Source organism: Melopsittacus undulatus, chromosome 1 (assembly GCF_012275295.1).
Source record: "Melopsittacus undulatus isolate bMelUnd1 chromosome 1, bMelUnd1.mat.Z, whole genome shotgun sequence".
In the NCBI taxonomy this organism is placed as follows: Eukaryota; Metazoa; Chordata; class Aves; order Psittaciformes; family Psittaculidae; genus Melopsittacus; species Melopsittacus undulatus.
Window position 1 is genome coordinate 50,095,501 of NC_047527.1, and position 27,697 is coordinate 50,123,197.

At 35.5% G+C, this 27,697-nt stretch overlaps 1 protein-coding gene across 1 annotated transcript in view; it reads left to right on the plus strand.

Annotated features, from left to right (window-relative positions):
- SMCHD1 (structural maintenance of chromosomes flexible hinge domain containing 1) overlaps positions 1–27,697 on the plus strand; it is a 69,861-nt gene that overhangs the window by 13,056 nt on the left and 29,108 nt on the right. Inside the window, exons 4-27 of the mRNA XM_031052844.2 lie at positions 776–858; positions 961–1,091; positions 2,953–3,067; positions 3,207–3,326; positions 5,042–5,208; positions 7,308–7,401; positions 7,662–7,872; positions 8,192–8,321; positions 8,422–8,605; positions 9,096–9,293; positions 9,401–9,514; positions 9,961–10,067; positions 10,308–10,390; positions 10,541–10,654; positions 12,763–12,840; positions 12,923–13,042; positions 17,684–17,828; positions 18,063–18,159; positions 19,695–19,767; positions 21,362–21,501; positions 22,068–22,202; positions 24,596–24,823; positions 25,563–25,711; positions 27,288–27,376. Of these exons, the coding sequence (XP_030908704.2) occupies positions 776–858; positions 961–1,091; positions 2,953–3,067; positions 3,207–3,326; positions 5,042–5,208; positions 7,308–7,401; positions 7,662–7,872; positions 8,192–8,321; positions 8,422–8,605; positions 9,096–9,293; positions 9,401–9,514; positions 9,961–10,067; positions 10,308–10,390; positions 10,541–10,654; positions 12,763–12,840; positions 12,923–13,042; positions 17,684–17,828; positions 18,063–18,159; positions 19,695–19,767; positions 21,362–21,501; positions 22,068–22,202; positions 24,596–24,823; positions 25,563–25,711; positions 27,288–27,376 (3,105 nt within the window). The remainder of the gene's footprint in view (positions 1–775; positions 859–960; positions 1,092–2,952; positions 3,068–3,206; positions 3,327–5,041; positions 5,209–7,307; positions 7,402–7,661; positions 7,873–8,191; positions 8,322–8,421; positions 8,606–9,095; positions 9,294–9,400; positions 9,515–9,960; positions 10,068–10,307; positions 10,391–10,540; positions 10,655–12,762; positions 12,841–12,922; positions 13,043–17,683; positions 17,829–18,062; positions 18,160–19,694; positions 19,768–21,361; positions 21,502–22,067; positions 22,203–24,595; positions 24,824–25,562; positions 25,712–27,287; positions 27,377–27,697) is intronic.

The following is a 27,697-nucleotide window of genomic DNA, read 5'->3' on the forward strand; positions in this document are numbered from 1 at the left end:
TCAAAGACTGAATGGAAATACCTGTTCATTAGGGCTGATCAGTTGGAGTGAATTACTCCAAACTTTATGTGTTTTTCTGGATTGATGCCATTGTCCTAACTTAAATGCAATTTTTCACTAAAGTTAAGTAGTCCTAACTTTAGTTAGATAAGGGCTCCAAGTATTTTTAATGTTTAGAAACACAAACTTGTGTGAGTAAGTTTGGCTGGCTATTTCTGGTGTGTATTGCCATGTAACTGATAAAATTTTGTTCGTAGTTAGATTCACTGAATTGTTCAACCATTTTTACAGTTTTCTTTGTGTTCTTTTTGTAAACAAATAGCTTTGTAATTTAGAAGTTGTACAACATAGCCATTTAGTCTTTTTCAATGAGTTCATTCTTCCTTAATATTTTTTACAAGTGAAAGTCAGTTTTTTACATGCTTGACACTTTCATATGAATCAAATTCATTCCTAATCATAGAAGTTTGTCTTGTGGTAAGGAGCCTGTTAGTTCATCACTGTTCATACATACTTCCAATAATTGTGTTCTTACATCAACAGGTTCAATGATGAAAAAAATCATAATGGTATATGTGCATGTTGCTTTGGTTTGGTCATTTCTTTTTTAAGTCAAGATGTGATATAATTTTGTTTCTGATAGTGATTAGCTCTTGTCTGTATTTTGTGAATTGCTCAAAAGAAACTAAAAAACTACTCTGTGTGAGCCTGTTTTCTCAGTGCTGTCTTTTGAGAACAAGATTTTCATAGGTTTATTTTTCTTCAATTTCTTTAGCATTTGCCCTTGCTGAGTTGATTGACAATTCTCTGTCAGCTACATCCCGAAATACTGATATTCGGAGCATACAGATAAAATTGGTAAGCTAGAAATATGCTACTTTCTTCAGGTATAGTTTGCATTATCTTTTTTTTCTGGTGCTCCTTGGTTTTTGTTTATTGTTTCTTTTCCCCAAAAAACAGTTGTTTGATGAATCCCAAGGAAAACCAGCTGTCGCTGTTATTGATAATGGAAGAGGAATGACTTCTAAACAGCTTAACAACTGGGCTGTGTATAGGTTGTCAAAGTTTACAAGACAAGGTGACTTCGAAAGGTGAGAAAGTTTTGATCATTTTTACAACTAGCAAACTCTGTGCAGGTTCCCAGAATATGATTTTTAAGATTCATCTCTGTAAGAACAGCTAAAATCTGTCATTCTGTGATTACAGATAAATAGACGCCTACTTTTTGTAGGTAGGAAATAGAGAAGCTTCATAACACAAAATTGCTCTTATGATACTGTGAGAATGTTTTTTTTATTCTTGTGGCTTTTTCTATGCTGTCTTTGACTTGTCTACATACGCTTATGCACATTCTATGTTCTGCAGAGGTTTTTTATAGTGTATTCATTTATTACCTGAAAGCCTTTTAGTAGTTCATTAAGTAATGCATTTAATGTCTGTTATGCTACTAGACTAATGGTTACAGAGATTTTGTTTAGAGGGTTTTTTGTTCATTTGGGGTTGTTATTTTGGTGCTTTTTGTTTTGTTTTGTATCTTAGTTGAGTATCATTTAGTGTAATATTGTACCTGAAGATGACTGTAATTTTTGAAGGAGTTCTTTTGAAATGGTCTGCATTTAAAGAAGAAAGTGGAGGTTTATGGTGGGGTTTGCTACCTAGACAAACTAATTTTACAGTTTTGAATCTGTTCTCAAGGGATCTTCCATCTGCACAGCCAGGTTTAACCTTAGTGTACAAAATTCCAGAAAAGCAGTTCTGTACAGTTCTTGAGCTTTAGTCACTGTTTTAAATACTTTAAATCTAGGACAGTCAATGTCAAGATGAGGATCACAGCCTACATACATATGCATGTAACTAATTTGTCTATGAGAAACTAGAGTAAAAAGTAATGGGGTAAAGGAAAGTGGTAGTATAGCTGAGGAGGGGCTTTTTGCATTGGAAGCATCCTCAAATAGAATCACTAATAGCTATCAGACAACTGGAGATAGTGATTCTGGGTCATCTAGTCATTTCTAAAAAAAAATCAGAGCTTTTTAAATTGCTTTAGGTGAATTTAGCAACAGTAAAAATGTATAGTATTTTTTTAGCTACAGGTTTAAACAGTGGGTTGATAACATTAGTGGGAGCATAGCTGTAAATTATACCAGGATACCATCTACACCTTGATTTCATTTGGTACTGCTACGATTTAAAAACAGATGTTTGTCCTACTGTTTGCTTAAACTAGGTAAGACTGTCTATCAAAGCTGACTTAAAAGACATGGAATTTAGTTGCTGATGGCATATGTAGTCTTTCCAATAATGGTTGGCATTGTTTCCCATTTTGGCTCAGAAGTTATTTCTGTGAAAGGGATGGTGTCGGAAAGATGAGTTTTCTGTTTTGTAAACCATTTTCTTTTGCAGCAGCTTTGCATTATCTTCCCATGGTCAAAGGGAGAGTGTTGAGGGATTTGCCTTTTTACCTTCTACCATTAAAACTGTGCATAATTACCATACTTGTCACACAGACCTGTTGACTATGTCCCTGTTGCAGAGCTGTCACTGGAAAAGTTTTCATAGTAACAGTTTCTTTTTCTATCAGATTCTACCTGCCAGATATTTTCCTCTCTTTCATCTGAGCTTCAGTGTAAAAAGACTATACATAGATAGTAATAAGCAAAAGAGTCAGATGAAAAAGTTAAACTCGTATGACTGAATAAGATCTGGTTTGGTAGAAGGACCATAAGATAACTTAGGAAAAGAGTTTCTCAGTCACCGTCCTTTAAAAAAGAACACATCAAGAATTTTAGCTACATATATTGAAGTGTTGTGATTATAATACATCTAACATGAAGGATTTTTTAACAAAGTGACTATAAGAAGAAATTAATACAAGCTGCTCAGATCAGAAGTTTATTTTTTTTAAATTACTGTTGTTTTGAGAAAATGTATTAAAGACACTTTTACTCTCAGTGATCATTCAGGTTATGTGCGCCCTTTGCCAGTGCCTCGTAGTTTGAATAGTGACATCTCGTATTTTGGAGTTGGAGGCAAGCAAGCAGTGTTCTTCATTGGACAGTCTGCCAGAGTAAGTAAATGTCAATCTTCATTTTAAAACATTTTTACATGATCATACTATCCTAGCTGTTAATCACAGACTTAAACTATTTTATGTTAATTTTTAAATCTTATTTTGATTTTAAATACTGCTTTTTTAATACAATCAGATGATAAGCAAACCTGCAGAGTCTCATGATGTTCATGAACTTGTCCTTTCTAAAGAGGATTTTGAAAAGAAGGAGAAAAACAAAGAAGCAATATATAGTGGATACATTCAAAACAGAAAGGTAAATAGCTTTCCTACTTTCTCTTTTTTAATTGAAAGCATTTGCCAGGTTAACATGGTTTCACTTTCTAATATTCTTGTACTACCTGTCTAGGGGTATCTTTGTCTTACTGAATCATTTGCAAACGTTAAGTACAAAAGCAATGGGAAACTTGAATAAACTGTATCATAAGGCTTTATTTGTATGTGATTCTTTTTTCTCTCTTCAGCTTGAAGGATCGAAATGCCATATAATTTGATGTATCAGGTTAAGAAAAATATTTTTAAATACATTTCTAACAACAGCAGCTGTTTTTTCATGTGTGAAACCTAAAGAAAAATGTCTCTTCTGTGAATTAGTAAAGAATAAATTAGAGAACAAACTGTGCTTATGTAGAACTAACTGGCATATTGGAGAAAGTCCAGCCAGATCAACAAAACCGAGTAGTTACACAAATCCTCACTAATTTTGTGAAAGAAATTAACTGTTTAGTTTAAATGAAAATGAACAGTCCTGATAGTTTTCATGAAGAATAAAAGGTTAAGTGAAAAGCTGTAAGATAAGGAAGAAGACTGAAAAGAACTGTTGTTTGTACATTTTTGAGCAACGAGATAAAGGCAAGGGTATAGCAAAAAGTGCAGATGGAAACATGAATGGGTGCTGTATATGGTAAGGTAATAAGACCTTGATTATAGGGCATATCTTGTGGATATCAGTGTTCTTGGCTTTTTGTATGGGTGAGAAAGGAACAAGTGTTTTTTATCATGCCAGTCTTGGATCAGTGACTTGTGACAAAGAGTGAATCATCAGAAATACATGAGTTTTGTTTTTAATACTTATAGAGATGGGAAGGTAGAGATGGGAGAGAAGGTAATAGAGATGGGAATAAGAGACGGTAGAGAAAGTAACAGAGATGGGAATAGAGATGGTAGAGAAAGTAATAGAGATGGAAAGGTAAAGTCGCAGAAGTAGAAACTGAAAAACAGAAAAAATATTGGGTTTTATGTAGAGGGCACAAATGCTTTGCCTCCCCATTTGATATTATAAAGGGAGGATGAGAGATAGAAAAGTAGAAAATAAGCTAACACATTAGCCAGAGGAAACTAGCTGAATGACATGCGTAGCTACTAATAAAGAATTCAAAGAAGTGGTACAATCCTTTGAAAAGATGCAGTAATAATATAAAATGAAAGTTAAGCTGACACAATTTAAAAAGACCCAGCAATTGCTTGTAAAGTTCTATCAGAGGTAAAAAATAACTTCTAAATATCCAGGAAGGAAGAGATGATGTGAAGTATTCAAGTAATAGAATTGAAGTGGAGATAACGAATAGACAGCTTGAGTCTAGGGAATTTTTACAAATTATGGAAATAGCCAGGCCATATCAATATGAAATTAAATATGTATGTAAATATTTACTGTATTGAAAAATGGCCTCTAGTGCACATGGGTATCACACAGTGCCACATTAAATATGATTAAATACATTTCTAGACTGAGCACTTCAAATGCTGTGATGAAAGTGACTTGAAAACGGACTTGATGAGAGGTGTCAGATTCTTAGTTTGTTGATTTTAATTTGTAAGCTTTTATTTCAAGCAGTAATCCTTGTAGTACTTGGCATCATGTGTTCTGTATTATTTTCCTTTTGTGGGTTTTTTTAATCCCTTGCAAAGCTGGTGGAAATTCAGAAATTCAGTTTACATTCCTGCTCTTGTTATTTTACTTTTTTGTAGCCATCTGACTCTACTCATATCACAAGTGATGATGAAAGATTTCTTCATAATCTAATATCAGAAGAAAGGGATAAAGAGAGTTTCACAGCAGTTGTCATTACAGGTGTACAGCCAGATCACATGCAGTACTTGAAAAACTACTTTCATCTTTGGACAAGGCAGCTGGCGTAAGTTGGTGATTTTAAAGATTTGATTTAAAAGTGGACTACTAACAAAGATAATGATGAATTATTTCCTTTTCATATTTGGCTGTTGGATTTATTCCTGATAAGGCTCTTGATATATATATATTTTGATGCCACAGTTAGTCTTCCTAGCTAACAGGTTTTACAGAAACTGAATGGGGGGCCCCCATCTAAACAAACATCAGTTTCAGTGTCATGTTGTTGTTGTTACGATCATATCCAATTTAACAATTCTATTAGTGTAAAAATTACATCTCTGATTATTAATAAGTTACTTTTCTGATAGCTGCACTCCTAACCTTGATATCTAGTTTTGTTTGTATTTACAGGTTTTGGGTTGGTTTTAGTTTTGTTTTTAAACGACAAAAAAGATGCTGCTTCGTCCCAGTTTGAGAGGGAGGACAATATATGATACTGTCCACTCAATACCAAAGTAGTATCATTAGTGGGCTTGCAGAGCCTGGAGATATCAGTGGTATCTGTGAATTGTGTAGGATTATGTTAAGATCATGTGTCAGTGTAAACTGAACTGTGAAGTCATAGCCTAATTTTAAAATCTGTAAACCATAGACCTGTATTTTTAACATCTAATTTTACTTTGCTGTTACTTGCAATCTAATAATAATAGATAGTATGAGGATTAATGTAAGAATTAGATAATACCTTATTATATGAAAAGTAATCCAGTGTTACATGTAAGAACTTGTGGCTGAAACCCTTTTTAACCTCCTGAAAATATAGGGATACATCTACATTGATAGATAACTTAGGTCCCTTAGGTCTTAGTTACCTAAGCAGTGGTGAACACCCTCTTAGGTGTGTGTTATTTCATTCCAGTGATCTCTTGAAGGGAAAGAAATGCCTCTATTTGAGATAAAACCCAGATGCAATTATACAAGTATATGTCTCGTAGATATTACGGTAAAGCCAATCAGGTTTAGCTTCCCAGTGATACACAGTCATGCATCACTATGTCAGTGTAATGGCCTTTTTCTCCTCAAACACCTCCCCATATCTTGTGCCATCCGTACACATACCTTGTGCCATCCATGCATACCAGTTTCATTCTGCTTTAATGGCCTACAGCACAGCCCTCGTATTGTTTCATATGCTTTGTAGTGGAGGGATGGGAGATGAACCCCCAAAATAATTAGGTTTTTAGGTCATGAGAGCACCATTTGAAGTCTGGAAGAAATGCAGACAAAACGCTAAGCAGTTTTGACGTACCAGTCTGCTCTGAAGTTGTGTGCCAAGGAGACCGCGAGGAGCTTTTGTCTGGGAACCAAGATTTCACCTTCGGGTGCATTCTGTTCACTTCTGGATGTTAGAAGCAAAGCAATTCTAAACACTTGCAGATGCATGTGACATCCTTCATTCATTTAGTCCCATTGACTTGTGTAATCTCCTTTATCTGAAAATGACCTGCGTTGGGTTTAAGGACTCGGTCTTTGACACTGGAAGAATTAACTAAGCTGCTGAAAAGTTGAATTGAATGGATTTAAACTCTTCAGTTTTCTCAAACTTCATATTTCTGTGAAAATAATTAATCTATCTGATCATGTAGATTTGGGAGAGTTTTTAAATAGGCTATCCTTTTTTTATATAAATTACTTGTTTCTTAAATGTTTCTGTTATGATTAAATGGTCAGTACAAAACTGATATTGGAAATGATATGTGGAAAGTTTTTGGCTTTAATTCTTTTTCATCTCCAGAGTGCAGAACAAATTACAGTAGTTTTATTAGTTTGCACTTTGATGTAAAGATTCTGTAGCAGTGTAGCAATTATAATTTTTTTTTTACATACATATATCATTTTCCAATTTGTAATGTTCATAAATAAAAAAATTATCCTAATATGATTCTGCATGAAAGAGATGAGAGTTGAAAGGAGCAAAAAGGAGTCATACCCTTTAGTAAATCTTCTGTACCAGATATACATGTTGTCATGGAGTTGATTTGTAACAATGCAGTGAACCAGCTGTATTTTAAGAAAAATATGGTTTATTTAGATTTTTGAAAGTAATAATGTGCTAATTTTTTAATTTTACTTCTGGAGATTTATTTTTCACTTTTATTTCAGACACATCTATCACTATTATATCCACGGACCAAAAGGAAATGAAACATATGCTGCAGCGAAAGACATAAGCCCTTTCAACAACATTGACATTCAGGTAAGAGCTTATATACTTATTAGTCAAAATTTTTTTTTGCAGCAACTTACTTTATATTGTGCCTGTTCGTCTTTAATCATGCATTTTGAACTACAGCATTTAAAGATATTTATGTAATTTAATTTTTTAAAAGTAATACTATTTATCCTTGCACTATAGAAACTAAGTTATTCTGCTAACAGCTAAGATAAATGTCACAAATGCTAGTTACTGTAGGTTTTTTGGCCTAAGGAAAATCAACTTGTTTTATATTTTTCCAGATTTCAATGTTTGAAAAAGGAAAAGTACCAAAGATTGTCAATCTTAGGGAGATCAAAGATGACATGCAAACATTGTATATAAATACTGCAGCAGACAGTTTTGAGTTTAAGGCACATTTTGAAGGAGAAGGTATAGTGGAAGGCATCATCCGATATCATCCGTTCCTGTATGATAAAGAAACATACCCTGATGATCCATGTTTTCCATCAAGTGAGTGACATATTTTGCTGCTCATCAGTCCTGTAACAGACAATTCTACTACTCTGTTTTAATGAAATAAAAATAATAATACTCAATCCCTGTTTAAATTTTTTCCTTAACTTTCCTTAGTTTTTCTGCTTGGCATTCTTTAAACAGGAAAAAAAAATTAATCCTAATATATATAGCTTAGCTTGATATCAAGTGTACTGCTACTCTGTCTATCTTAATAAGTGTAGATTATTGTTAACTTAGACTATGCTCAGTTTTGATGATAATATTAGGGGTTTTAAGAGATTTATTCATGGAGACTGTCTTCTTTTTAATCAAGAATTAAATGATGATGATGATGATGATGATGAAGATGACTGCATTATAGTAGAAAAGGGTGCCAGAGGAAAAAGGCCTATTTTTGAATGTTTTTGGAATGGAAGGTTAATACCATACACGACTGTGGAAGAGTAAGTGGTAATCTGTTTCTGCTATGCAAACCAGTCTGTTTCTATAATATAAACCTCTTTATAAAGAAGGGTTTTAATGTCTGTTTTCTTCTGTTTTAAGTTTTGACTGGTGTGCTCCTCCAAAGAAGAGAGGATTGGCACCAATTGAATGCTATAACAGAATTTCTGGTGCATTATTTACCAATGATAAGTTCCAAGTCAGCACAAACAAACTCACCTTCATGGATCTGGAGCTGAAGCTAAAAGATAAGAATACTCTGTTCACGAGAATCTTCAATGGACAGGTAACCATTCCGTTAGGTATTTCTTGCTGATGAATTTAATGCATATGATATAGAAACCTTTATATACTGGGCATTTGTTTGTGTCACTGATTACCTGGATTCTGAACAGTTCACCTTGAGCACTTTTACAAGACTTTGTAGCAGATACTTCTGTTTTAGTGAGTTTTAGTGAGTACTGAAGTTCTAGTGAGTACTAAAGCTTACACCTATAAAAAAAATTCACTCTGTTTCCTTTTGTTTTCTTAAATAATGACTTTTGTTGTTACATAACAGTTCTTGTGGAAAGACTCTCTTCATATAAGAATATGGGTGCTGAGGGAAACACTTTCTCTGAAGTATAGATTTCCTAGAATTTCATAATGTTTCCAAGAATCTGGTTTTGTTTGAGTGCAGTATCACTGTATTCATAATTGTTCACACATCTGGAACTGACAGATTTAAATTTTGTCATACATTAGCAAAATGTATTTATTTTGTAATCTATCTATAGGAGCAGCGAATGAAAATTGACAGAGAATTTGCTTTGTGGCTCAAAGACTGTCATGAAAAATATGACAAACAGATAAAATTTACAGTCTTTAAAGGAGTAACTACACGTACTGATTTACCATCCAAAAGAATGCAGAGCCCTTGGACAGTTTATGCTGCAGTAGAGTGGGATGGAAGAACATACAAAACCGGACAGCTGGTAAGTTAGTTGTTTGTTTTGTAATAGAGCATTTGAACCCTATAAAAGGCAAATACTATGCATTTGATGCAGAAGCAATGTATTTATGTTAATTATTGTCTTCTCAGGTGAAAACTGTTAAGACTCTTCCAATATTCTATGGAACTATTGAGAAATTTTTTTTGTATGGAGAGCATGATGGGGACATATTTGCCACTGGAGGAGAGGTTCAAATTGCTTTGGTAAGGCAAATATAAAAAGGATTCACACAGCTAGTGTGGATGGAATCTTTAAACATAATCCTGGGTCAGATGTATTTAAATGATGGCGAAAATTACTGTGGGGGGTTCTTTTGAGAGTCAACAGTCTAGAAATAATAGAACTACTCAATTCCGTTAGTTTTACTGTAAATATAGTAAGATTATTATTCATTATCAGTGACCTCATTTACTTAAATTTGCATATGAAATAGAGTATCACACTTGATATCAATTGCATGTTATGCATCTATTCTTAACCCTTGTGATTTCAGCAAATTTTAGTAGTGTCTTGTGGTGTCACCAGGTAGTTATTTGTTATATTGCATTATGTCTATGCGAACTTGTTTAGTCCCTGCATAGACAGGTATTTCTTATCTGATATACTATAATTGGGCTATTTATAACTGTACACAACCTTTTTGCTTCAGGAACCTCAGGCATTGTATGCTGAAATGAAGACTATTCCAATCTCAAAGCTTGACAGAACAGTGTCTGAAAAAGCTGTTAAAAAATACATAGAGGATGAAATGGCAAGGTAAGCTCTAAATTGTAATTACTTACTTGTAATGTTCCTAATAACAGTTTTAGTATTTTTCAGGGAAATGGGAAAGTAGTCAGCTGTTTCAGTAGCAACAAAACGTGCAAGTCAAAATCTGTAAGAAATAGTCTGGTGTCATCCTCCCCAGAAAAATAGCTTCATGTATATTCTACTAAAGGTAAATTACCCTGGTTTTCTAATTTGTGGAAAAACTGTTCACACTTTCTTTTTCACTAGACTTCCTGACAAATTATCAGTAACGTGGCCTGAAGGAGATGAGTTATTACCAAATGAAACAAGATTTGCTGGTACACCAATAGGTATATTTTTTTTTTCCAAATACAAAAAATTAAAATATCCTTTTAAAAATATATTATGCATTCTTGTTGAAAAAAAACATACAGAAATCTCCAATCACTTATAATACACAGCATATTTTAACAGTTCAACATTTTTCCTTTTACATACAGGGGCATTAAGAATAGAAATTTTGAACAAAAAAGGCGAAGCAATGCAAAAACTTCCGGGTACAAGCCATGGAGGTTCAAAGAAACTTCTTGTTGAACTCAAGGTTATTTTACATTGTAAGTATTTCCGTATATTTAACTGATTCTTTACTATTTTAAAAATTGATAGTGGATAATGCATTTTTTTTGTGTATATACGTATTACATGTTAGAATTTGGTAGATGGATATAGCTGTTAATTTTAAGGACAATACCGCATCAGAGCATATAGCACTCCAGAGCCACATTTCATGAAATGGCAATCACTTCAATGGCAAGTGCCTGATGGTTAAATGCTGTATTATGATTGCATCTTCTGTCACATGTAATGAGGGCCTATCAGTTCCAAACTAATATACATAAGAATATGGTTAGAATGGATACCATTTCTAACATAGAAATTCACACAAGCTGCATAAAAGTAGGGACCACACTTGTTGAATTTCTAATGTAAAGTCACTTAGGAGTTTTGCAAGATCGAGTTTGTGTGAGCTACTGTTTCATGGTTTCTGTTGTATAGGTACTTCACTTAATACTTTTACACTGCATTTGTTGAACTGCATTCTTTCTGAGGCAGCTGAAATTGGTCAGTTGTGTGTTGAACACAGAATTAGAATGATAAGTTCTCTGAAAACTCCAACCCTACATGTGTGATATAAATCTAAAATTTACAGAAACTTAGTCTTGTTTGCCTTGTTTCTTTCCATATACAATAGGAAAATCCAATTCCTTTGTATGATAAGAGTTGTAAAAATATCTTTCTGAAGCACTGAGGTTACTGTAGTGATACATGTCAAAGGAAACTAAATGGAGCTATCTTAGCTTCAGTTCAGTATTCTTGTCATAGGACAACACTTGGTGTTTTAGTGGCACTTGTATGGGGATTGTCTGCTTGTTCATTGTCCAAGCTGGTGTGCTGGGGCATTAAGAAATCGGAATTGAAAAAGAATGTTCACATAATACAGATTATGAGATTGTATTTGCCAATAGCCTCATATAAATTGCAGGTACCTGTTAAAATACTCAAGTAGGTGCTGTGGCAATCTGTGTGGCAATACTAAAGCATCTTTTCAGGGGGGTTGAACCAATAAGCAAACTGTTTTTATTGCTGAAGTATTTATTTTAGAACTTTGTTGACTGTTCTTTTGACCAAACAATTATCTTGCTAATTCCCTCTTGTAAGCCACAGTCGGAAATGCAGTTGAGATGCATCTGTCTCACACATGCACCATTGAATTTTCCCAGATCAGGAAGCCTATGGCTATTGGCTATTAATACGTAATTCAAAACAAAATTACAGATGTTCTTCCTCTGTCTGTACTCCCCAAGGATTTATATTACACCATAACAGGGACATTTAGTTATCTATTGTTTTCAGAATGTTATACATGGAAACCTTGTTTACATGAGAAGCGAACATTGGCGTTGTAATAATCCTGCAAGTATAAGATACCTTTTCCTCTTTAGAAGAACATTTGTTTCCAAAAGGTTTCAGACAATAAACAACTGAATTACTTCATTTCTTTTTATGCTGTGTAATCTTACTACAGTTGCATTCTGTATTTATTACAATTAAGATAGAAATAAAATAAATATTAAGATATATTACAAATAAAGCATATATACATATTTTCTTTGTAAAATATTAATATCTTAAATATACTAAATTGTAATATATACTTAATATATATATAAGTGCCTCTTGAATGTGTTCCTGTATTTATGATAGGTTATAGAACCAGTCACTGGTGTTCTTAATTAGGAGAAAAAAAGGTATGTTCTTCTTTCCTCGATTATACATTCAGTCAACTGCACATTTGTGCCATGGCTCCCATTTAGCAAGCCATGTTGATAGCTGACCAGTTGCCAGCATGGAGTGCACACCCTACAAGTGATCATACTTCACAGGGAGCATACAACCAAAGAACTAACAAAATTCAACTTTACAAATCTGCTGCTTTCAGTCTAATATGTCTGAGGCTAGCAATTTTTAATTAAAATGGGATTAGGTAGGGAATTTTTCTTTTTTATATGTAACCAACATGATTAAGTATGAGGCTGAATTTATATTTATTAGATTTAGAGGTGATAGTAATACTTAACAATGAGTGATAAGTAATACTTGAAAAAAATGAACAATTATGGTGTAAAATCTAATTACATGTAGCTAATTGTTTATTTTGCAGCACCTACTGGGAATAAAGAAATAATTTCCCATATCAGTCAGCATGGAGGCAAATGGCCATACTGGTTTAAAAAAATGGGTAAGTTCCCATACATTATATTTTCAGTTCATTTATAATTTTTCTTGGTTTGCTTTCTAATTGTATTTGTATTTCTGTTTAGAAAATCTTCAGAAACTTGGGAACTATACCTTGAAACTGCAAGTAGTATTGAACGAAAGTAATGCAGACACTTACGCAGGAAGGCCTCTACCATCTAAAATCTTTAAATTTACTATTATAGGTAAGAAATCTAGTCATTCCAGTTTTCTTTTCGTGTCTCTATTTGAGTCATTGTATATCAAAATTACTCGTGTTTTCATGGAGAGGTAATTTTCAGTACTTGAAAGCAGCATTTGCATGTCAAATAATGAAATTTGCAGGAAAAAGCGATTTTTGCCTAATAGATTTTGATCTCACCTGTAACATGTTGGCTGTGCTATACAGTTAGTTCTACAAAAAGTACTAACAGAATCAGAAACTTTTCCCTGCTGTGAACTTTTCCAAATGTACTTAACAAAAATAAACTTCTACTTAATTAGATTCACCCTTTTTTCCTGATGCCATTGGCATAAATATTATTTCATAAAACTGATATTTTTTAGGCCAACTTTCATGCATAAACCACAAGGAGAAACTCATTCAAAAACAGATTATACATTTAAAATATACATGTTGAGACTGAAGTTTTTTGTTGTCTTCATTTTAATTGAAAGAAGAGTCCTATGCAAAATTAAATTCTCATTTAGTTGTAATGGGTGTGTATCTTTGGATTAACCACCATAAAATACTTACTGCAATACCAGAATAGAAATAATACCATTAATTATGTCTGATGTTACTCTATCTTGCCAGACACTCTTGTATGTATGTGGGCTAAAATGCTATGTATCTGATCATATCTTCCCAACAAAATTCATAGATTCCCATCTTAATGACACTATTGAAGCCTGTAAGATATATTTGGTTCCATTGTAATTGAGGTACAGCCTTGCTAGTAGGTTGTCTTAGGTTAACACTTGAACACGATGATCTTAAATATTCTTTCTCTAACCTAAATGATTCTGTGATTTCTTGAAGAAGTTTTATTTCTTTTGCTGGAAAGACTGCATTTCCAGGGAAAATAGACATCTATTTATGAAAAGGGGTAGAGCCTATAGGCTAGTTTGTAGTTGCTCTTTCTGTCCAGAAATATGAAATATAATTAACTTTTTAAATTAGAAGGGAGTATTGTTAGCTGTAAATGAGATTTCATAGGTTTAAAAACAAAGCATACTTTTGATTCCATATATCATAACACAACTTAAAAAAAATCTGTAGCTATTTACTTGCAAAATTAATCTGCAAAAATACATGCTAACTACAGATTATACATCCCCTGCACTATCTCATCACCAAGACTCACCCTTTTATGAAGATCTCTGAACTGCATGTACACTAATGCATGTAGCATGGGAAATAAACATGGTGAATTAGAAATAGCAGGACTGCAACATTGCTAGAATCATTGAGATGTGGTGGGATGGCTTACATAACGGCAATGTTGCAATGGATGAAAGACAGACCAGGAAGACCATTAAGGTGCCTCTTATGTAAGTGAACAGCTGGAATATATGGAGCTCTGCCTGGCAATGGATGATGAGCTAACTAAGATCTTCCAAGTGAGTATTAAAGAGCAAACCAGTATGGATGACACCATAGTCAGTATTTGCTATAGGCCACCTGACCAAGAAGAACAAGTGAATGAGGCCTTCTGCAGACAGCTGGAAGCAACATTTTGTTTGCAGACTTTGGCCTTTGTGGTGGACTTCAGCTACCCTGGAAGCTATATCTGCTGGAGAGACAACACAGGAGGGCGTAAGCAATTCAGGATGTTCCTGGAGTGCATCAATGACAACTTCCCAGCTCAAGTGATAAAGGAACCAATAAGGAGGGGTGCTCTGGTGGACCTCATACTTATAAACAAGGAGGGACTCACTGGGGATGTGAAGGTTGAAGGCAGCCTTGGCTGTTGTGACCATGAGATAGTAGCTTTAAGAATCATGAAGGAGGAGGGCAAAAAGGAAGCCCACAACCCTGGACTTTGTGAGAGAAGACTGCGGCCTCCTTAAAGATCGGTCTGGTGAAGTTTCATGGGGTAAGGCCCTGGATGAAAAGGTAGCCCAAGAAAGCTGGTTAATTTTCACAGATCACCTCCTCCAAGCTTAAATCTAGTCCATCCCAATGACCAGGAATCAGGCAAAAATGCCAGGAGGCCTGCAATGGTTCAACCAGGAGCTCCTGGCAAAACTCAATGCAGAAAAGTAGTATGTAGAAGGTAGAAGTGGGGACAGGTAACCTGGGAGGAATACAGAGATGCTATCCAGGCTTGCATAGATAGGATTAAGGGAGCCGAAGTCAATTGGAACTGAAACTGGAATCCCTGGCAAGGGATAGAGAAGGTAACAAGATGAGCTTCTACAAATATGTATGGGTGACAAAAGAATGACTTGGGTGAACATGAGCCTGCTGTTGAATGAGGCAGGGGACACAGGACATGGAAAAGGTACTGAACGCCTTGTTTGTCTTAGTATTTACTAGCAAGGTGGACCTTCAGGAATCACAGACTGCAGAGACCTGTGGAAGTTGGAGCAAGGAATACATACCTTTAGTGAAAGAGTATCAGGTCAGGGAATATGTAAGCAAGCTGGTTGTACGTAAGTCTTATGAGCCATAATGAGCTCCATTAGGAGTGCTGCCACCAGGTTGGAGGATGTGAGCCTTGTTCTCTACTCAGGACTGGTGAAGCCATGATTGCAGTACTGTGTCCAGTTCTGGGCACATTCCAACACACATGGACATACTGCAGAGAGTCCAGAAAGGGCCATGAAGATGATAAGGGGGCTGACAGATTGCCCAGAGAAGCTCTGGCTGCCCCATCGCTGGCAGTGTTGAAGGCCAGGTCAGATGGGGAAGATGTCCCTGCCCGTGGCAGGGGCGGTAGAACTAGATTATCTGTGATTCTATGATCTCTCATGTCAAGAAAAGCTATGAGAGCTGAGGCTGTTCCACCTGGGGAAGATACATGGGTACCTCATGTCTGTAAAGACATGAAGGGAGATGAACACCAGGAAACGCTTTTTCACTATGAAGTTGACTGAGCACCTCACTCTAGAGGGTGACTAGGTGCAGGTTGCCCAAGACATTGTGGGGTCTCCATTCTTAGCGACATTCAGAAGCTGTCTGGACATGGTCTGGGTAGCTGACCTGACTTGAGCCAGGGGTGACTTGGTTAAGATGATCTCCAGGCAGCCCTTCCAACCTCATCTGGTCTGTGAGCTTTATCTACAAGGGGGACAGGGAGAGCGGAAGGCAAAAAATACCACTGCCTTTGCATGTAGTATTAAATGGATATTTTTTGCCACAGATTGAGGAGGTAGAACGAACATCTGTTTCCAAGAAGATAGAGAAAAAAATAGATGCCTTCAATAGCCTCACATTTTTTCCACAAAACTAGAGGCTTTGAATGCAAACCCTTTAGGCAGAAAAGAGTTCTTTGTAGCATATTCTTCTAAAAGCTTCTGCAAAAGTATTGGCAGAATAGAGAGAAGTATTCTTGTATGATAATACAGAAAAAACTGTTTGGCATTACTTGAAAAGACTAATTATTTAAACATATGTTTGAAAACCTGGCATTGAAGTATCAAGATACTTCTGTGAAGTTCTAGGGCAGGGGAGGAAGCTCTTTCTCTGAATAAATACAGAAACGAACCTTGTCTGCTCCTTCTTTATCTAAGCAAAAATAGTATCTTAAAAGCTGCAAAGTTTCATTCTGTATTTTAAAAACTTTTTCTCAATACAACTGTGATTTTCCCCAGCATGGCAGACTTCAATTAGGTTCCCTTGGCCACAACAGTTGAAATGAACAAATCTCCTCCGAAAGGAGTAGACACACTAAAAATCTAATGGGCTAACAGTTTGGAACTTTTAACACACTTTTGGTAGTTACTCTCTTCGACAGTGCAGAAGTTCTTTTATTTTTGTCAGTTCATTTTATGGTTTTATCACTCACTTGTACACAAAATTGTAAACACTGTAAAGTTGAGGTATTTTTGTTATTGTAACCAAGAAATAATTTTGGCCAATACAAGGTAACATTTTCCCTCCCTTCATGGTTTTCACATCTCTTGTGAAAAGCAGCTCTCTGGTAATGATACTGGTAGGTATTAAAAGTAGCTGTTGATTTGTGTCTGAAATAATTTGATAGGATATTTATCTACCATGTAGCTCAGCACTGCATTGCTTCTTTTTTCAGAGGCCAAGATAGTTAGATTCCACAAAACATTACACTGATTTACAAGCCCTCATTTGTACCAGTCTACTTGGTCTCATTTTTTAGTACCTAATTGGAGGCAACATAACAGGGCCAGATTTCACAGGAAGGATTTTCTTACATTTCTTTTTTCAAATGCTCATCGTTACTCATCTTTATTTCTCACATTTGGGATAGTTGTCGAACAAAAATATTTTGTTGCATGAATGAATTTATTTGAACAGAATTAAAGCAATTAAATGTTTAAGAAAAGATATCCACAGGAACTTGTCTGCTTTCAGGTGCTGTATGGATGTTCTAAGTGTTTTGAAAGTTTTAGCTGTCCTGTTTTGTTATATACTGTTTTGTCGTATATGTCCTGTTTTGTTGTATACTGCTGTTATGTTTTAACTATTGCTTTTTTGTTACTGTAATTTAAAATAGACCAAAAGCATGATTTTGTTTACAACAGTATTCTGAACAGCTTGTTTAATTTGAGGCTGAAAACCACTTGGTGATTTAGTTGCCATCAATAAGAAAAAGCCAGCAAATACGCATAATTTCTTCTAAAAATATATTATTCTTTTCTCTTAGAGGGCAAGCCAGAGAAATTTTCAGTGGGACTTTTGGAGCTTCCGTTCCGAATTGGAGTACCTTTTAATATTCCTTTGGAATTGCAGGATGAATTTGGTCATGCAACACAGTTGACAACTAATATTAAACCAATTCTTGAAGCTAGGTAATGCAGCCGTCTTTTGGGGGCTCTTGGGGAGAGGGTTTGTCCTTTCTTCATGTGACATTGATACAGTAATTCTTTGGGGATTGTGTGAGTAATATATTGGATACTTTTCACATAAATTAACTTGCTTTTTTTTTTCTTTTATTTCCATGAGAATATCTGAAAGTATCTTGTATTAAAACACTGTGTTTATTTGTAAATTGATTCTAGTTTGTTTTCTATGTATTTTTCTAGTGGATTGACATTGCAGTATGAAGAAATAACTACAGGCACAAAGTGCGTCATTAAAGGTGTCATTGCTAAAGGCTGTATAAATAGTTGCCAGGGCAAGGTAGGCTAATGAATTTAAACTTGAAGTAATATATTTAAGGAAAAAACAAACCAAACTAATAAACAAAACCCACACACACACAGAGCAAGTAATTTTTGTGTAAAATAGATTGTCACATGGTGTTAGCTAAGTTTGGCCTACAATAATGGCTGTTGGTATTTGTTGGGGTATTTTCAAATGATCTCTTACAGCTCTACCTGGAGCAACTTTTCTTTTCCACAGCTGCATGCTTTTAGCTGATGGGACTGGAGTGAGAGCAGCTGAGCAACACTTGGGTATGGGGTAGAGTGTACCCAGTATGCTAAATCACAGAAGACAGCGTTAAGTAAAAAATTAGTATTGCAGAAAAGAGTTTGAAACTAAAAAAAAAAAGAGGGATGTATAAGAGGTGTGTCTAGTGCATAAATACAGTTTGATAGAATGAACTCCTGAAGAATTAAACTTACTAACATTAAACATCAGCTGTCAGTTATACTGGTTTCCTCGGTTTTTATTCCCTACCTTATTTTTCACTTCACTCCTTGGCCCCATCCCCAAGACTCCCCCCCTTCCCCAGTCCCTCAACATCTGACATCAGTATATTTTGCCTTCCCCTGTTCCAGTGATTCACCATTTGGTTTAATGGGGCCCCAGCTGGTATGTGCTGGTTGGCTTGTAGACAGATAAATGTAGTTAGTTGGCTGGCCAGTCAGAGCTGGACAGTTTCATGCACCTGTGTGGCCAGCCATCAGTTGCTGAGCTCATGTGTTTTGATGGGGCTGCAGTTGTGATGCACCAGCCCAGGCCTCACTGCACTTTCTCTTACCCAGCAAACCAGAAGAATTGCCTGCTCATTTTCATCCAGTCTACAAGGTGTTGATGTTGCGCATACCCTGCCAGGCATAGGAAGGGCTTAAGCCAGGAAACTAAACCTTCCCAGAGGCAGCATTTCTGAACATGTAAAACTGACAGTTCATGAATTGCAGCTAAATAGTCTCAAATATATAAAATACGAAATTCATATATCTGCAGTGCAACTAGTTTTCTTAAAGCTGGAGCTTTTAAGATTATTGATTAGACTGTTTCATTCTCTGATTTTAATATGATAATCGGTTTTAGTAATGCGGTTCTTCAGAAGTTGTTTTTCTTACGGCCTTATTCATACATGGACTGGATGATAATTGTGGTGGCTTGCTTTGGGCAATTAGCTAAGGAATAATGAACACAGAACTTGAAGACTCTTTTTAGAACTGTTTTTATAACTGATCTATTCCCCACTGAAACAGCCTCTAAGCAGGAAACCACAAGTTATGATAGCTGCTTTTAATGGTTTTAGAATCATATAGTTTAACATGCAGATCCTAGATTGAGCATCTCTGGGTATAGTAACATGAAAAGGCAAGATTTTTAGTACAGGAAAAATACCTTGATTTATGTAGGAGCGTGAGAAAATTTGGATAGACTTCTGAAATTTACATATATATGAATTGAGTATGTGAGTTAATTTGTGATCTGGTTTTGTTTCAAGTTAATATTTAAAATACTCTTTCCACTAGAACTTTAATCTGAAGGTTACTCTCCCTGGTTTGAAAGAAGACACACAAATCTTTAAAATAAGATTGCAGCCTGGTAAGTACTCTTAAAAAATTTAGTGACTTTCTGTTGCACTTTATTCTAACACTATTAATGAGATGCTGCTTCTCCCAAGAAGGTAAAAAATTTAGTGACACATAAAAAAGGATATTCTAGCTCATCCAAGTGATAACTGAAACTAAATAAAGTGAAGGGCATGTTGTTGTCAGGAGTAACATCAAACTCACAGTCCAATCTTGTCTGTGATTTTAGCAGCTAGAATTTTTCTGCTTGCTTGAGACTGATTTTTTAAATATCTTTCTAATACAGTGATACTGAATGAATTTGTTTATATTCTTGATTTTCTACAGCATTAAGCCCATTAACCTGTACTAATCTGCATTGACCTGTTCTCCCTGTGAAAAGCATGTTGTGAATGCATTAGTGCTCATGCAGTTTCTTGCCTCAACAAAGGGGGGATGCTTTGGCAGTTGGTATTGTGTTTGAAACTTTCACTGTTACATGTTGACTGTCATAATGAAAGAGAGGCATATATATGTCTGTAAGTCCACAGCCTGTACTAGAATTTTATATTTTGTTGATATCTTCATGCTGAGGATTCCCTTGCATGATACTTATTATCCCTTGTTACCTGGGTTTTTCTGGATTTGGGAGATAAGGTATAGTTTGAAGGCTGACTTTTTGGCCTCCCAGATTAACAGACTTCAGGCTATAACATCTCATTTTGCAGAGAAGTTGTGACTTCAAGCTTTATTAGGCCAACAGTGTTTAATTTATTCCATTATTATTTATCTTTTGAGGAGTTCAGCCTTCATGTAGAGGATGCAGTGGAACAGTCTGACTTGAGACAGATTGTATTTTGTATTGCTTGGTTATTTACTCTGGACTAAAGGCAACTTCATCCTTCATTAGAATCTTTAGCTTTTGGCAGTAGAGATGCTTCACTACTTCTTTCTTCTCACTGGACTTATCTTTGGCTTTTAAAGCTGTTTTTTGAGGAAGGAGTGAATAAAAGCTACTTTGGTCTGTCTTGCTTTTCAGCCAGTGAGTTTGAAATGGAAGTTTTAATGAATAATGCATAAAGGATGTTTCTGAAAAACGGCCTTCTTCAGTCCTTCAGAACTTGTCTTTTAATAGTAATCTATTACATCTTCCTGCTTTTAAAGCTTAGAGAATAATTATATGTTCCAGGAGGTAGCCTTACTTAAAATAATTCCACTTTAATATGCAAATAATGTCAATAAAACTTTCTTGGCTTGTATTTACATGGAAGTTGTAGCTGTGGTAGCTTTGGTAATTGAGCTGCTGGACATGACCATTGATCAGATATCTGAACATTGATATTTTTGGTTTTAACATACTAGGAGGAAGCTCCAAGATTCTTGTTGATGAACATGAATCCATACAGTATGTAAACACTAAATGGATTAAATAGCTATAAGTAATATATCATGTGTTTACACTTTGTGTATGTTTGATGTTCATCCTGTTTGCCTAACTAATATAATGGTTTGTTACCACAAATTTCTTGGTAGCCAGCTTTAAAAACTTTGTGAGATAGCACAAACTGAAATCCAGTGTCTCACAAGTTAAGATACAGCCTCTGTTCTTCAATTGTGCGTTTTTACAGGGCCTCCTCATCGATTGAAAGTAAAACCAGATTCAGAAATTCTAAAGATTGAAAATGGTACAGCTTTCCCCTTCCAGGTTGAAGTACTGGATGAATCAGGAAATATAACAGCCCAGCCAAGGTTGATAGTTCATTGTAAGGTAAACTGCATTTCATTCTGTCATAAGGATTTTGATACATGGTTTTTAAAGGGTTGGGAAAAACAGCTTATTTTGGCATCTAGATAGAATATATTATCTTTAATAATGCTTTTGAAGTTTCTGTAGTTTGGCTGCCATAATGGGGACTCTCTTGTCTCATCCTTTGTGAGTCATTCAGTATATTTCAGAATCAGAGGAATCTAGCCTTAGAAATGGAAGAGAAAAATATGTGAGGATATAAAGCTAAAAATTTAAGGGTTTTTAGGTCATATACATGTCATAAACAGTGCTAAAATATGTTAAAGGGAAAAAAAATCATTCTGCTTACGTTTGATTTTTTTTAAGGTGAAAATGCAAGTGGTACCTAAAAAATAATATTAGATAATATTATAATATTATAATAGAGAAATTATTATTGATAATATATTATAATATATAAATATTATATTATATATATGATGTATCATAAGTACTTCACAAAGTTCAGAAGGGAATGCAGGTGTTATTGTGGCTTTTAATTCTATTTTGTAAAAGAAACCTGAAGTTTAATTTTACATTTTGAATAGTTTCTAGGTGCTTCAAACCTTCCTGTGTATTCTGTAGACTGCAGTAATGCAGGAAAAAACATTCTGACTGGTCCAGTTATACATGTACAGAATATCAAGAAAGATCAGGTCCTGAAAGCAAGGATAGAAATACTGGTAAGTGTTGATTGGGATGTTTTGGATGAATGAAAGTTTGTTGTACTGTCTTGCTAGTGTACTGAAGTCTTTTATGAGTCAGCCTCAAAAAGTTACTGGTTTAGTTACCATAAGCCTGACAATCTGGTGGCTAATCATTTTCATTTCCAGAAAATTACGAAGTGGCAAAAGGTTGGGATATTTTTTTGTTTGTTGGTTGTTTTTGTGTTATGTGGGGTTTTATTATTGTTGTTGTTTGGGGGGAGAGGTTGTTTGTTTATTTTTTTGGTTTGGTTTTTGTTCTTCACGTCTTACTCTCTATTTCTGAAATCAGTGAAATGTTTCAGAGATCTGCATTATTTTGGGATTTTTTTCTTCCTGTTTTTACTCCCTGGATCCTTATGACAAATTGCCTTTATTCCATAAATATCTAGAGCCACAATAAGTATGATAACATGTTCCCCAAAACTTTAGTGAAGAAGGATAATTTCTCAGAGGTTTAAAATACTGTAGCTTTTTGTAGCATTTCTGTCTTGAAGCTCTTGAATTTTGATGTTTTTAAATACTGTTGAGCATCCAAGTTCCCAGGTAGCCAGGAGAGCCATGCTGCTGGAGCAAATAAGATGTGGTATTTTACCCTGGAAAATGTATAAACGAATATTAACATGGCAAGATGACCAATATGAACTGGTACTTACGATTATTCTTAAGTATTCTGGAAATTGTATAACATAGAACTTTTGGAATAGAAAACCTTTTCTAAATAGCTAGCATAAATTCTGGTGTCTGATACAGAATCAATGCATAGTTAGAGTTGTAAAGGACCTTAAGATCATCTAGTTCTAACCCCTGCCATGGGCAGGGACACCTCACACTAAACCATGTCACCCAAGGATTCATCCAGCCTGGCCTTGAACACTGCCAGGGATGGAGCATTCACATCTTCCTTGGGCAGCCCATTCACCCTTGCAGTAAAGAACTTCCTACTTATATCCAATCTAAACTTATCCTATTTAAGTTTTAACCATTACCCCTTGTCCTATCACTACAGTCCCTAATGAATAGTCCTTCACCAGCATCCCTATAACCCCCTTCAGATAGTGGAAGGCTTCTTCGAGGTCTTCACACAGCCTTCTCTTCTCCAGGCTGAACAGCCCCAACTTCCTCAGCCTGTCTTCATATGGGAGGTGCTCCAGTCCCCTGATCATCCTCGTGGCCCTCCTCTGGACTTGTTCTAACAGTTCCGTGTCCTTTTTATGTTGAGGACACCAGAACTGCACACAGTACTCCAAGTGGGATCTCACAAAAGCAGAGTAGAGGGCCAGGATCACCTCCTTCGACCTGCTGGTTGAGCTTCTTTTGGTGCAGCCCAGGGTACGGTTGGCTTTCAGGGCTGCAAGCGCACATTGAAGCCAGCTCATGTTCATTTTCTCATCAACCAACACCCCCAAGTCTTTCCCCACAGGGCTCCTGTGAATCTCTTCTCTGCCCAACCTGTAGCTGTGCCTTGGGTTGCTGCAACCTCGGTGTAGTCCCTTGCACTTGGCATGGTTAAACTTCATGAGGCTGGCATCAGCCCACCTCACAAGAGTGTTAAGGTCCCTCTGGATGGCATTCTTTCCCTCCAGCGTTATCAACCAAGCCATGCAGGTTGGTGTCATTGGCAAACTTGCTGAGGGTGTGCTCAATCCCACTGTCCATGTCACTGACAAAGCTGTTGAACAAGACCGGTCCCAACACCGATCCCTGAGGGACACCACTCATTACTGGTCTCCAGCTGGATATTGAGCCATTGACCACAACTCTTTGTGTGCTGCCATCCAGCCAGTTCTTTATCCACTGAGTGGTCCACCTATCAAATTGGTGTCTCTCCAATTTAGAGACAAGCATGTCATGTGGGACAATGTCGAACACTTTACACAAGTCCAGGTAGATGACGTCAACTGCTCCACCCCTGTTCATCAGTTCTCCAGCCCTGTCATAGAAGGCCACCAAATTGGTCAGGCAGGATTTCCCCTTAGTGAAGCCATGCTGGCTGTCACCAAGCACCTTGCTCTTTTTCATGTGCCCTAGCATGCCTTCCAGGAGAATCTGCTCCAAGATTTTGCCAGGCACAGAGGTGAGACTGACTGCTCTGTAATTCCCCGGGTCATCCATTTTCCCCTTCTTGAAAATGGGGATTATATTTCCCTTTTTCCAGTAGTCAGGAACTTCACCTGACTGCCATGATTTTCAAATGTAAGTTGTAGGTGTTCTGATTTACTTTTTGGCAAGTCAAGCTGATTTTATCTCAGAACACGTGATCACACTTGACAAACCAGAGTAATGCCGTAGGCTGTTATGGAGTGATATTTATGCATGCACATTTTATATTTTAATTGTGTATCTGTTTTTTTTTCTTTCTCCATGTATAGAATTGTAAAGATGTACCACCAGTGGACAAGATTATTAAACTTCTTCCTAGCAGTCATGTTGCAAGACTACAGGTCCTAAGTATGGATGGACAAAAAGCTATTCAAATTAAACATCAGGATGAAATTAATTGGGTTGCTGGCGATGTCATGTGCAACCTTATATTTCAGATGTATGACGAAGGAGAAAGGGAGATACACGTGACCCCAGCTATAGCAGAAAAAATTAAGGCAAGTACTTTTGAGTAAACAGCAGCATAATATGGGGGATAGGTACAGTGCCAGTTCTCTAAAATCCATGGACTTCAGACTGTGAAATAATATTACTCAAGACTGTATTATTAAACATGGGAACTTAAGTCTCTGCTTAATACATTTTTAAAAAGTATTTTATTAAAATTGTGTCCTAATGAGATAAAGACATTTAATGAAATGTTAAATAATGCTTCAGGGCAGTATTATGAAATGCAAGTTATTTCAGGTTATATAGCAGTAATTCCCAGTGTTTCTCCTAAGTACAATAAAATAATTCCAATATGGCGATGATTCTTCAGATCTGGGGTTTTCCCAACATACAGGAATCGTGAATAGGCAAGTTCCTTCATAAAGATTTGCTTACCTGTCTTATCCTTCTGTCTGTGTACATACATGGGGCCTAATACAAAGGAAGAGCTTCACCAAATATGTGACAGTTTTTTCAGTGAGGTTTTTCTGAATCAGATCTTTCCTAGCTCAAGATAAATTAGAGAAACTGAAGTACGTTTTGTTTTGTTTGGAGGGTTTTTTTTAAGAGTAATTTCCTGTATTTGGGACGATAGCATTGGTTACTGCTGGAAAATACACAGGTTTTCCACTGAAAGCTTCTATTGCCAGTATGTTACTTCGGCATAGCTAGAACAACCATGGATGTATTATGTAGCTAGTCATTAATAATTAACTTCATGATTAATTTACTAAACCTTTATTTTAGGTTAACTGGACACCTAAAATTAACAAAGAACAGTTGATTCAGGGATTATTGCCTGATGTAAAGGTACCAACATCAGTAAAAGATGTACGTTACTGTCTAATTACTTATCTTGATGACCACGTGTCTTTGGAGAGTGCATTCACTGTCAGGTTTGTTTATTTGAAATACTTTTTTTATGATTTATGTTGTTGGTGAAGGATTTTAGGTCTGTACTTTGCTGTAAATGAAAATTTTCTACTGAAAAATGGGCTGAAATGATGCAGTTGGCAAATTAATAGGGGATGTAGGTTTGCTTGGGTGGGTGGTTTTATGCAGATTTGTTACAGATGATAACATTGTCTATGTAAATGACTCCATCATGACCTGTTTGTACCCAACCCTGAAATGACTTTTGTAAGTATACATACACTGAATAAGATTGCTGCTATCTTTTAAAACTTGCAGTAAATATTAACTATTTTTACTGAAGAGTCAGGTCACTGGTTACCAAAGAGAAACATCTATGAAGTTAATTGTTAGCCTTACAAAAGTTAGTACTTTGAAGCTAAAGATAGTATTTATCTAGCCAAATGCTGGGTGCCTGCATCTGGTGTCTCAGTCAGAGGTGATAGGATGTAAACTGAACTTTAAAATTGCCTCACTTTCAGTGAGTCTAGGAAGTTAGCTCTACTTACTGTATCTATAAAGTTAAGAGGGATACAATACTAATGACTTTAGTGTATTTCATGTGTTCTTAATAGGTTAAAATTAAGTAACTAGTTAAGCAAACTGATGCCAGGGTAAATTTTCAGCAATATCAGACATTTCAGAGAGATGTAATAGAAAAAAAATTAAATAAAAATTGCATTAAGAGCATAATGCTTGTAAAATGCTGTTCATGATGCAGCATTGTCAGAGACAGAAAATTTTTCAGCTAAGTAGCATTTTCTATTTTAAGAACTGAAAAGCAGACTGAATTGATACCTCTCCTCTTGAAAGGAAGCAGAACAGTGGCTTGATTTATTGAATATTTTTAATACATATTACTTGTCATTGAAAAGCAGTCTCAGATCAGGGATTTCTGTTTAGACATTCTGTTACAGTTGTCATAAAAATTAACTGGAGGTTATTCTGGAGGTTCACTGAAGGTTATTCTAGTGGGAGTTTAAAAGATTTGAAATCTTTTTTTAATTTGAGTAATTTTTAGAACACACAAAAGGAGTAAAATACATCATGTTGGATAATTGTTAAATAACTTACTGTCAGATAAGTCTTAAATGTTTGGGAAGCCAGCAATAATATATGTCAACCATCAAGTAAAAGGAAGGAAAGGCTGAGGTTGTTTAAAAGCACCCCAGAAGATATTTTTAATAGACATAGTTTAGGCTGATTACTTCTGCTTTATCATAGTAAAAGAGGAAATGCAAATCTGATTTTTCTTTTTTTTTATTATTGTTCATCTTCTCCATATTTTTTTGCCATGTGCTCTGTTTTTGTTTTGCTTTCAAGGAAAAACTGTATCACTAAGAATCTTGAGCTATGTTACTTGTAATCAGGTCCTTAAGAAGTCAGCAGATATTTTTGTAGCAAGGGAGATTGATAACCTTTGCACATCAGGATTAATGTTGATATTTTAATTGGTTTTACAGTAATAGATGTATTTTACTATTTAGACAATTGTATATTATGATTTGAATGATTACATTCATGGAATGATTTTAAGTCAATTTTCATGTGATGACTTAGACCACTTCCTGATGAACCCAAACACATTAAATGTAAAGTAAAAGGACCAACTACTCTGCAGATGGGTGAGGAGCTACAAAGTGAAATCGGTGAGTATTTACATATTCCTCAGTTTCTTGTAAGATCCATTTCTTTGCAGTTTATTAGCCTATTAATTATATAGATGTCATCAAAAGTGAATTATCTTCAACTTCTTTTATATTAAAAACAGATTTACGTTCTCATTCATGGAAGGATAATCAGACTTCTCTGATTGCCATTGTATATTTTTTATCATTCTGAAGTTCATAAATTTTTCGTTAGTTAATGTATTATGAAATCCTACAGGCCATAAAAGCATTCAGATTATTTCGAAGGCATGAAATTCGGAGTGAAACACTTTAAGGTTAACTTTAATTTGTGAGGAAGGT